Here is a 12,188-nt window from a genome sequence, read left to right on the forward strand (position 1 = left end):
TGCGCATTAGAGTTCAGTGGTAAGAATTGAAAGTAAAATTGCATTCATTGTAAGAAATTTCTCTCACTGACAAAATTATCGTCAGAATGACAAATATTCTGCATTTATTTTGGGATATAAAAGCCAAACGATAAATTTCCAAAGTCTGTCTTGGGAGTTTGAGGATAAATGACAGAAGATTTATGAATTTATTCAACTCACCCATTAAGATGTTCATCAACAGTAACATAAAGGAAATTAGTTCTGCAGATTATAGTTCAATGCCATTCTGGAAATATGTGTCAGTTTATTGCTTTTCATTAAATTTTGCAAAATTCATCACACTGGGGGAGGAATTTGAATATTAAGATTTGACAAAGTTTGAAGTAAATATTTTGGTATGGTTCTCAACACAGAGTACCGGAATTCCACCAGCTCCTAGAGGTAACCTACATACTGGTATTAGATTTACCCAACTCACGCCATGAAATTAAAGTTATAAACGAATTAACATTTAACTATATGATCTCAAATGAAATTTAATACACAGTATAACAAGTGAAATGATCAAGCCGCAATTAATGGCCCCAAATGTGTTTGAGTTCGGGTAAGTAGGTTGTAAATCCTGCCATATTTTATGTATAATTCCTTGTGGCAAAATGATATCATTTACACTGGTTGACCTTGTCATAACCACGACACGTTCGTCAAAATGTCAGATACGTGCCTATAGTCACTGTGGACCTAAGACTTCAGTTGTTCACGGGTTAATCCAATAAATGTGGAGGCAAATTAACCACAAGTTTTAATTGAGAGTTGACGCCGCGTTGAAACACACAAACTTCCTGTGAATAGTTAACTGAGAGAAGAACTGGCATCTCTTATCTTCCATTGGCCACTGGCTTGAATTTTGACCAATAGCTGTTGTCCACCAGGAGATTGGCGTCTGGTACGTTAGCTCACTAATAATTGACTCAATCATACCATTAAATAAATACGTTAATGTTTATATACTGTTACGGGATAGAGCCTGGGGGCATTTCTCTCCGACAGGCAAGGATGAGCGGGCAAGGGTGCACAAACAGACGTGCCGGTGGCAAAATCAACGATAAAAATCACGCCATAGACAATATCCTGGGGCTAAGAACCAAAACAGAGGACAAAGCTGAGTGTGAGGCTATAAACGACACAATAGCCACGGGTAAGAATACTTGGTACAGTTCAGTAGGCAGGATGGATGAGGTTTCGTTTAAGTTGAAACACTATCCTTATGTATGAGGCTCATATTATTTATGTAAGCTATTATCTGGCACAGTTCTGAGCGCGTTTGAGAAGACGAAGTATCAGAAGGTACAGGTCCAATCCTGAGTGTTGGTTAATGATTAAAACCTAAAAATTGGTAATAAGGCTGTTAGATGCTCTTAAACTATGACTGAAGGAAGTGTTATGTCTGGTGTCAGTATATGGGGTAGGGTGTCGAGTCTCTGGTCTTCGGAATTTCGTTACAGTGAGGCAGCAGCATGAATGTATTTCCCCTGAGCCCGACTCACATTCCATTGGATAGCGTCGCGATGTGAACAGAAATGTTAATCTGTAACTAAGCTCATGGCCATCAAGGATTATAAAAAAAATCGATGGCCTCAACATATATCTCCAATTTAAACCAAATCATGCATTTCTGAGCTCTGCAGAAACAACGATGAGATGGAATAAATGCATAGTCTTGGTTAGTAAGGCTAAATTAGGTAGCTGATGGCGATATAATAATGATGATGGCTACCTAATAATCATAATGGCGACCAAATAATCATAATGGCGACCTAAGAATGGCTAATACAGGTAAAACTTAGAAGAGTGCAGAAGGATATATACCAATCATTCTGGGATTATGTTTTTGATACATAACTCGTAACTTTAACATTTGATTTCACATTACCATGAAAGGAAAACAGCTATATAAATTGCGGAAGTTCAGAAGGAAGTTGTTCAAATGTGTATTAATGGTCGTGCTTGTTAGGCCTACTCACCAAATTCAGCGTAATGTATTGTTTCGAAGCGGCTGCGATTCGAATTGACCTCTCGTACACTTTGTAACAACCGGCCCCAGGTAGATGTGGATGTCCAAGCTTTAGTGGAAACTGAACTCTGTTCAGCAGTGACTGATAATGTTTTTTGACTGCGACCAAGTGGAATGCCGCGCTCTTAATGGCCGCTATCAGCCTGATATGATCGAATGTATTCGTATGACATTTAAAGAACGACTTATACTTCAAAACAAACAACCCGAAAGTCTGTTCAAACAGCGTAAATTCTTCCAAAAGGTTTGATTAGTTAATTATTCTGAGCAATCCGCAGAAATCTCATTTTACGTCATTCAGTATGTCTTAAATGTAAAACAGCTTCGTGGTCCCAGGCTCAGATCGTACGACACCACATAGTATAGTGTTTCGGCCATATATGTCGACTCACTGTCTGTGTACCGAGTGGGTAGAGCTATTGATATCACATTATTGTTTTTCAACTACTCTTTACACTAATTCCACTATATATGACAACACATATGTCGGGCTGTGTACATCGATAGTGTTTATGAGCTTATAATATTTCAGAAGTGTTGTGCTGGTTCAAATGACATTTACTTCGCTTACAGCCCTGCCAAACGTTATTTTAACGTTAATTATTAATTTCATAAGACCTTCATAATCATTCTACGGGTGTAGAGGTCGACTTGTCTTTTGGTGATATATCTTTTGTCCAGTCAAATTTGTCTTCCATGATATATCTTTTGTCCACTCGATTTGTCTTTTATGATATATCTTTTGTCCACTTGATTTGTCTTCCATGATATATCTTTTGTCCACTTGATTTGTCTTTTATGATATATCTTTTGTCCACTCAATTTCTCTTCCATGGTATATCTTTTGTCCACTCGATTTGTCTTTTATGATATATCTTTTGTCCACTTGATTTGTCTTTTATGATATATCTTTTGTCCACTCAATTTGTCTTCCGTGATATATCTTTTGTTCACTCAATTTGTCTTCCATGATATATCTTTTTGTTCACTCGATTTTTCTTTTATGATATATCTTTTGACCACTTGATTTGTCTCCCATGATATATCTTTTGTTCACTCGATTTTTCTTTTATGATGTATCTTTTGTCCACTTGATTTGAATTTGGCCAGAAGAGACGGGGAGATTTTCGGAAGAATTGTACTCTGACAAAAATGTTCATGCGATTAATGAAGATTAATGAAGTTTGCGGTGCTCGTGTGTAGCTCGTACGACAATCCCTATACGTACAAAAGATTAGTCACATTTATGTAGATCGTAGTTAATCGCAGCTGATTTTTATACGTGGAAAAAAAAAACACCTGCGGCCCTCTCCCCCCCCCCCCCACCCCTCCCCGATCGCTTCACGATCTTTGGCAAAATCTTCAGATGCATCAACACCAACAAAGACAAAGTTATATTGTATTTTCACATAAAGCAGTGTTAGTATAAAGCTTAATCAAAGCACCCATAAAGATATATGGTTACTTAGTAATAACTTGACTAAAATGCACTCTCGATCAAAAGCGCCAATTTTTCGTTCAAGCTAGGTTCTGTTTTCATAATTTACAGTATTAAGATCAACCTTAAGCAAAAAAAATATATTTTTACTGAAACTTTCATGTGTGTATTTCTAGGCGCTGTCAAAGTCTCGTTTCTGTTAACCTTTATCTTCATATGTAAAACATAAACTTTAGAATGCGAACAGTCTTATCATAATTTAAGTTTAAACTTTTGACTTTAAAAAAAGGTTAATATCCGCATTTCTGCAATAATCTGTCAGGCATCCTTCATACTACAGTTTCCACCTACAGGAAGAGTTCAAAGCTTTGTAGTTCTTTTTTCTTTCTTTGGAAACATACTTCTGTGTGATTAATGATATAGGCCGTTATGTGATAAATAAATGTTATCATGAATTGGATTGGATATTTGTTAAAGTATGGTATTACGTAACGTGCGGCAACTATAGCGAATCCTGGTTGAGAGTATATGTTGTCGTTTTGCTATCGTTAATATTAACATGCAGAGCAGAAGTATAAGGCTGAAAGTTATATATATATATATATATATATATATATATATATATATATATATATATATATATATATATATATATATATATATATATATATATATATATATATTAGAAAAGTCGCATGCTTGTCATATAACTGAAGAAAGAAGAGTGTTTCAACAGCTGTCAGTCACGACTATAGTTAGTTCCGCTTCTTGACGTGCACAGTTTTGTGCACGGGGCGGGGGGGGGGGTCAATTCCCCCGCCTTACCATACCAGGCACTTTGAAGTCAGTCACACATGGGGTTCCGGAGAAAAACTCTCTTATCAACCCGACATGACCAACTGGTCATGTGATACTCACCAAAGTTCATTTTAAGGTCCACTGCAAACCTAAATTTCAAACTAAGATTCAGTTTCGGTGCACCGTAGGTCGGCAACGACTGGTGGCAACGACTGGTGGCAACGACTGGTGGCAACAGTGAGCAGGTACTTATGACCGCGTTCACCAGCGTCATTTGTTAGGGAAATATACCTGCTTCCGCTAAAACACAATCAAGTTTCATAAATGTGTCAATAACCGTTTTCCCCAAAAACCCTCCACAAATGTGGTGAGATTAATATTACCAACAGATGGCTTGAACCCCTCAAAGCTGGTCTAACTGCATCTCTCTTGGAATAAAATGGACGTTCAACATATCAGTATGTAAAACTTTTCATGTTACGTGTCACTGACTAATGGCAATTTTGATAGTGAGTAGAATTGATTATCACAGAAGTGAATACTGGCGACGAGTTAAAAGAAACAGATTATATATAGTCGTAAGTGTAATGTTGACTTGGTCTTTAGATCAGCAAACCTTGTCTCTTGCTGACCTCTCTAAACTGCCTCATCTCAGTCAAACCCGATCAGCGCAGTCACGAGATCAAATCCAGTTCTAGCTGGTCCGGATATACATCAAGAAAATTTTTTAAGCAGCTGACAAGAGGCGATTTTTCCAGCTGGCTTTACGCTTTCCTGCATTCATAAACCAGATCACCAACATAGGCTTATAAGTGAAATATTACAAAGAATTCCTCCCTAAGGTTACAGAAGCTTGTATTTTACTTGGATGCTTTTAGAGGTTTTGTGTTTATTACTTTCCCATTTAAACATTTTTTTTATTACATTTTTCATTTTATTTTTAAGTTTATGTGTCTGGTTTTAATAGCTTCAGGTTTTTTGTTGGTGCGCCTGGGCACAAAGTCACGTGATAAACGCGGCAGAGAGAAGCAAGATGGTTGACATTAGGCGACGAAACCAGCTATAAACTGTTAGCCATATTATATTATTGCTGAAGATTAAAATTAAAAATTAAAGACTATCATAAATAAACAGCAAATATAAATAAAAAACTAAACTAGAAAAAGCAAAAAACTAGATACATAAGAAATAAAACATGTCGTATAACATATATGAACCCACGAATAAGATGAAAATAAGAGTAAAATTTTTTGTATGACATTTTGTATGACATTTTGTATGACATTTTTGTATGTTATTCAACATTAGCGATGTTCTCCATATAGAACTCAAACATTTGTTATCATTTGGTTCCGTTAAAAAGTCTATAAGTTTCCTCTCACTATAATGCTGGCTGTCGTCGTATAAGTGAAATATTCTTGAGTACGGCTTAAAATACACATCAAATAAATGAATAGATAAAAAGTCTACAAATAATAACTGAAGGTGGCCTCAACGACGCTTTCTTTTCTTTTTCTTTCATTTTAAAGTTAATTCGCCATGATATGGTTGCAGCATTGTAGAAGTGACGATAAACCAAAACCTTTTTCATATTAAAATAACTTAACTTCACTGTAGAAAGCTGGTTCAAGCATTTGTCAAATTCTGTCAAATACAATGATGCTGGAAGCGAGGCCGACAATGCCATCATAGAACTTACACTTGACATAAACGCGCATCTGGGGAGAATGTGTTTGGCCTCGCAATTACTCCTAAATGGTTAATTATTCTGCACTCATTAACATAAATTTGTCAAATAGAGATATCGCGGGGTAATAGTTAATGATAATTGTCTTCGTCAGACAAGAGCTAATTTCTGATTTATGTTAATTGCCAATGATTGGGAATTACGCATGCGCACGTAATTTTTCATAATCGTTCCCACAGTTTCGGTTTCGTTTCTGATGATAAAAACAACATACCTGCATAAAATTACCCCCGCAAGCGCTCATAGGAGGACAATAAAATATGTTGCTAATTAATGCAAATTATTGCTATGGGGCATAATCAGAGGCAATTATCATAAAATTGTTGATGCAATGGATCATAACGATCGCGTATGTCAGTTGCGAAGAGTTAATCTCTGCGCTAAGTTATGAGTAATCTGAGGGGTTTTTTTTATCTCGATAATCCTAATACGCTGTATCAGATCGAATTAAGAGACACACTGGGTCATGTATATATCTATAAATTACTGGACATTGTCCGAGGAACAAACAAGGCATAACAATTTGAACAGTGACCTAAACGAGTATAGATAGTGACCGTTGGGGATAGGGAGATATAAATTGTTCTGCTTAAGGGCAGCAGTCCGTAGGTCACAGAGATATACCTTCAAATATCCACGTCTATATACAAATAGTTAAGATATAAAAAAAAAGCTAAGCCGTACAAATAGCTATGATATATAATATACCTAAGACACATGTCACACTGAAAAGGAACAAATAAATAGCTGCACAGATTCGTGTACGTCTCAGAATCAAACAGCTTATTAAAGGTCCCAGAATTCTCACGGCAAAATGCTTTCAAGTCATATTTAATATTTCCGCCAAGTCATATGCGATAATATATTCCAAATGAGCGAAGCGAATAATTCATGCTGCCCTTAGGAGGAGGGTCAATCGTTTTTGTTTAGTCAAAGGCCGCTGACAGCTGTGCCTGGACCATTGCATGATATTTACAACTTTATTAGACTACAACATTGCATCATTTACAGTTCAACTAGGTACTTGGCCCCGGTCTCCTAATTACACGGTGAAAACAGATCAAGAGTTGCAAAGTGCCCACAAACCGTTAACCTGCCCTTCATGTTAACCTATATTATACTAATACAGCCCATGATATAGACGGGCGATATTTATGCCTCGTTGACCTTTAAGTCCTACACATATACCGCAAACCGGTGACAATTTGTCACAATTCATTATAGTTATATCCAAATGTGTCATAAACTATAACACACATTTGATGGTATAACACACGCTTGATGGTATAACACACATTTGGTGGTATAGCACACATTTGTTGGTATTACACACGCTTGATGGTATAACACACATTTAATGGTATAACACACATTTGATGGTATAACATGCGCTTGATGCTATAGCACACATTTGGTGGTATTGATGGTATAACACATATTTGATGGTATAACACACGCTTGATGGTATAACACACATTTGGTGGTATAACACACATTTGATGGTATAACACACGCTTGGTGGTATAACACACATTTGATGGAGGCGTGTTACTAATTAAATACATCTCATGAATATGAGTAAATTTAATATGTTATAGAAAATACTTATACATCACTTCAAATGAGAATCGAGGACGTTAAAAAACCGAGTTTATGAGTGTTCATAATCACTCGATAAAACTGTTTTGAACATATATACTGATAGTAGCTTATAAAATTTAGGAGTACAAAGAACAAAATATTAGCGAGCCGCCGTCGTATGAGTGAAATATTCTTGATTACGGTGTAGAACACCGATCAATTATAAAATAAATCTAAATGGGAGAGGTCGTTGTTAAGGGAGATTGCTGACTCAAAACTCAAAAATTTGTAGATTCTCCATCTTTCGCTGGCGACAATACGAAGTTGACGATGCTTGTTTGGCCGGTAGGGCAGTCTAGCTTTCGTTAAAGATCACTTGTGATCCACCGATATGAGTGTTCAGGATCACTCGATGTGTACGTATCAGTAATTTGGTAAAGGTTGGTGGTTGAACTTGGGCACTCCGGTCTTCTCCACCAGTGAGACTGAAAGCCATGGTATAAATGAAACATTCTTCAGCATGCCGTTAGAGTGAGTGAGTGAGTGAGTGCTTGGGGTTTAACGTCGTACTCAACAATTTTTCAGTCATATGACGACAAAGGAATCCTTCGGGTGCATGTACGTGTAATGTGCCTCCTTGTGGCAGGGCGGATTTCCACCGCTCTTTTATTTAGTGCTGCTTCACTGAGACGACTTACCGAAGGCAAGTAAGCCGCCCCGCCCGAGCCGTTAAACTGATACGGGTCAACCAGTCGTTGCACTATCCTCTTCATGCTGAACACCAAGCGAGGAAGTTACATCTTCCTCTTTTAAAGTCTTAGGTGTGACTCGATCAAGGATTGATCCTGGATCTACCGGTCCCGAAGCGGACGCTCTACCAACTGTGCTATCCTGGCCGGCCATGCCGTAAGACAATAATGAAATAAATAAATAACAATGCATGCGGATACAGGATCATGGATAGATCAGTCACTTTCTTTCTCTTCATTTAGGCAGACAATTAACTGCAACGAAGATGACCAAAGATTTCAGACTGAACAGCAGACAGGCGAGCGAGTCTCTGGCAGACATCCCCAAGAAAAAGTCAAGGTACAGGTGAGCCCAAAGAATTCATCGATTACCAATCAATACCAACCAATCAATATTAATCTTTCGATTCGCCTGAGGGGCCTCCGTGGCTCAGTTGGTTATCCCGCTAGCTCAGCCTAATGACCCAGTAGTCTCTCACCAGTGCGGTCGCTGTGAGTTCAAGTCCAGCTCATGCTGGCTTCCTCTCCGGCGGTACGTGGGAAGGTCTGGCAGAAACCTGCGAATGGTCGTGGGTTTTTCCTGGGCTCTGCCCGGTTTCCTCCCACCATAATGCTGACCGCCGTCTTGAGTACGGCGTAAAACACCGATCAAATAAATAAATCAATCAATCAATTCTTCTGACGATTCATCCTACGATTCGTCAGTCAATATCAATGAATCAAAGTTGAATGACGATTCATACTAAACAACAAAGAGCGAGTCTTGGTAGACCGGTTAACGTATAAGAGTGGGTTCAGTCCTCGTCTTAGACAGGGAATTTGTAGATTTCATCCAATATGGTGTTCCCATCTGTACGTCATTCGTGGGAAAGTGCGACAGTTACCCCGGGCACTCCTCTCACAAAACTTACCTCCATGGTACAAGAGGGGAAATCGTTAGTGTTGTATTAATCAGCAATCCATCGGTCAGTCATAATCTATCAATGTAAATTTTAATGGCATCGATCCACATCGCTGCTCTAACGTCAAGATTCAAAGAAAACTGCCTTGATCAAAGATGAACTTTCTCTACTAAGCAAATTGTAAATCTATAGACCCTTTTCATTTACGTCCAATGGATTTACAGGACAACATTTACTGCTGTCCAATTAGAGGAAATGGAAAAAGCCTTCCAGAGGGCTCCTTACCCAGATGTCTTTGCGCGGGAGGAGCTGGCGCTGCGGATTGGACTCGTCGAGTCACGTGTTCAGGTGAGAGCGAGAATTTAAAATTTTTTGTGGAAGATTTATTTTTGATCTCGAAGAATTCTCAAATATGTGTCTGAAAGATATGCAAAAAATTGTTTGTTACAATTATTTGCAGGTTTGGTTTCAAAATCGGAGAGCGAAATGGCGTAAAAAGGAAACACCTCGGAAAAACGCACCTTACCCTTCTAGTAAGTAGATGTAAAAGTAACGTAATATATAACATAACGTCGTTGCATTCTACGTAGTGTCATGAAATTTAAGTTGATGTATACGAATATGACGGAATATATTTGTTGGGTGTTATAGATATAAACCAATGTAAAAAAAAACAAAAAACAAAAAAAAAACAGCACACACTCAATTGTTATTATTATAACTTAGAAAAGAAAAGTTTAACCTGCGAATCGAAAAACAAAAATTAACTACAGTCGACCTGCAGTGAAGTTCCCGGGCACAGCCTTAGAGAGTGCACATGACAGGTAGCATAATGCTGTTACTATAATATCAAGAAGCATTTATATGGTCTTGTGTTGCCTATAAATCAGCTGGCTGTATTATAGAAGACATTCATCTCTCAAGCAACCCGCTGAAGCGTTACCCCACTTCAGTACTCTTGACGCTAAGCCAGTATTCTTCTTTCATACATTTCTTGGAACTAACATTCTTCTGCAAAATCAATATTTGCGCCAAAAAAATGTAATATATTCATTTTTGTTTTTTGTTTTTCAGTCGCTCTGCCTTGTCTACCCCAAGCAAGTAGTGGGATTGTCAACCCGACGTCGTGTCCTTACCCGTATGATAGATGGCCATCAACGTCACCTGACGCAACGACCCCATTTTGTCACCCACGTTTCATGTTTCCACCAATGTCACAAAGTACCTATCCATTTCCGCTTTATATTCCACCGTACAGTTTCAGCTCCAGTTCCGGGTTTTCAGCGTCTTCGTTGATGAGCCACCTCTCACTGGCCTTCAGTTCACCCGATTATACTTCACCGAACCAAGCCTACGCCATGAACGAGGCAGGGTTACGTCAAAACGCCGTGCGGAAGTTCAAAACCATGAAATTTGAAGGAACATAAGAATATCTGGCGGTTGGTGACAAGATGTTGTAGGAGGAGGCTTTGCAGAAGATGCAAAGACAAATTAACTTGTTTATTGACATATTTGTTTTACCTCTAATACTTTTAGATATAGATAGATATATTTTTGGAAATAAATGCGTTATAAGCAACGCACACAAATATGTATGATATAATACTGTGCTTACTGATACTGTATCCGAGAGTGAATTCTAGAAACATTTTTAAAATAGGTCTAAACATAGTCTATACATTCAAAGACAAATGGCCTTTTTGAAATAGTTCGAAAGATAATCTGTAAATTCCGAGAAAATGACTTTGTTGAAATAGTTCTAAACATAGTCTGTACATTCAGAGGGAAATGACCCTTTTGAAATAGTTCTAAACATAATCTACACATTTCGGGACAAATGAACTTTTTGAAATAGTTCTAAACACAATCTGTACATTAAGAGATGAACTTTCCTCCCATATTTTAATATTTAATACAGACGAGGGTAAATACATGCTGATTAGAACGTATATATTTATTTTTTTATTTGATTGGTGCTTTACGGCGTACTCAAGAATATTTCACTTACATGACGGCGGCCAGGGTTATGGTGGGAGGAAACCGGGCAGTGCCGGGGGGAAATCCAGGACCATCCGCGGGGTTGCTGACAGATCTTCCCACGTACGGACGGAGAGGAAGCCAGGGTGAGCTGGACTTGAAGTCACAGCGACCGCATTGGTGAGAGGCTTCTGAGTGATTACGTTGCACTATCGCGCTAATCAACTGAGCCACAGAGGTTTTTCCAGAATGTATATAATACACAGATCTCAAACTAACTCTGTACATATTAGCATCTGTAACAAGGCATGCAATAAAAACATTCTATTTGCTGTTTCACTTGTTGCAATGATTGTATGTATGTATGTATGTATGTATGTATGTATGTATGTATGTATGTATGTATGTATGTATGTATGTATGTATGTATGTATGTATGTATGTATGTATGTATGTATGTATGTATGTATGCTTGGGGTTTAACGTCGTACTTAACAATTTTTCAGTCACATGACTGTCATTATGTGTATTTACATATACTGTGTCTTCTTATGGGAGGGCGAGTCCATGCCGCCAAAGTGCTGCTGCCACTGAAATATCATGCCGAAGACATCCGGCATGACACCCCATTCAGTCACATTCAACTGACACCGGGCCAATCAGTCATGTGTCATGCTCTAACCCCTCAGTGCTGAGTGCCAAGGGAGACAGCAGCAACTACCGTTATTAAAGTCTTACGGTACATATGTTAGGGTAACATTAATTTATGGAGCACAATATACCGCTAATCAATGGGGAAAAAGCCAAAAACATAAATTCGATAGTATAAATTGGTAGAGGAAGAGATACACATGTCGTCCTTCAACTCCCAAGAATACAGTTACATCAAGCCTCTCTAATTTATTTATTTATTTTATTGGTGTTGTACGCCGTACTCAAG

General features: G+C 38.1%; 1 protein-coding gene across 1 annotated transcript; it reads left to right on the forward strand.

The window, feature by feature from the left end:
- The first annotated feature begins 1,038 nt into the window (after positions 1 to 1,038).
- LOC135479515 (retina and anterior neural fold homeobox protein 2-like) lies at positions 1,039 to 11,549 on the forward strand. The gene is made up of 5 exons (XM_064759383.1): positions 1,039 to 1,180; positions 8,613 to 8,715; positions 9,496 to 9,619; positions 9,732 to 9,804; positions 10,346 to 11,549. Exons 1-5 carry the CDS (start codon positions 1,039 to 1,041, stop codon positions 10,696 to 10,698), a joined length of 795 nt encoding a protein of 264 aa, XP_064615453.1. The 3' UTR covers positions 10,699 to 11,549.
- Positions 11,550 to 12,188: the final 639 nt, after the last annotated feature.

The sequence above is a fragment of the Liolophura sinensis genome, chromosome 12 (genome assembly GCF_032854445.1).
Source record: "Liolophura sinensis isolate JHLJ2023 chromosome 12, CUHK_Ljap_v2, whole genome shotgun sequence".
Lineage (NCBI taxonomy): Eukaryota > Metazoa > Mollusca > Polyplacophora > Chitonida > Chitonidae > Liolophura > Liolophura sinensis.

Bases quoted from the DNA above. Each gene is read 5' to 3' on its own strand.
- LOC135479515 (XM_064759383.1), top strand. From the start codon at position 1,039: ATGAGCGGGCAAGGGTGCACAAACAGACGTGCCGGTGGCAAAATCAAC. The intron at 9,620-9,731 runs GTGAGAGCGAGA...AATTATTTGCAG, and splicing joins TCGTCGAGTCACGTGTTCAG to GTTTGGTTTCAAAATCGGAG. The intron at 9,805-10,345 runs GTAAGTAGATGT...TTTGTTTTTCAG, and splicing joins AAACGCACCTTACCCTTCTA to TCGCTCTGCCTTGTCTACCC.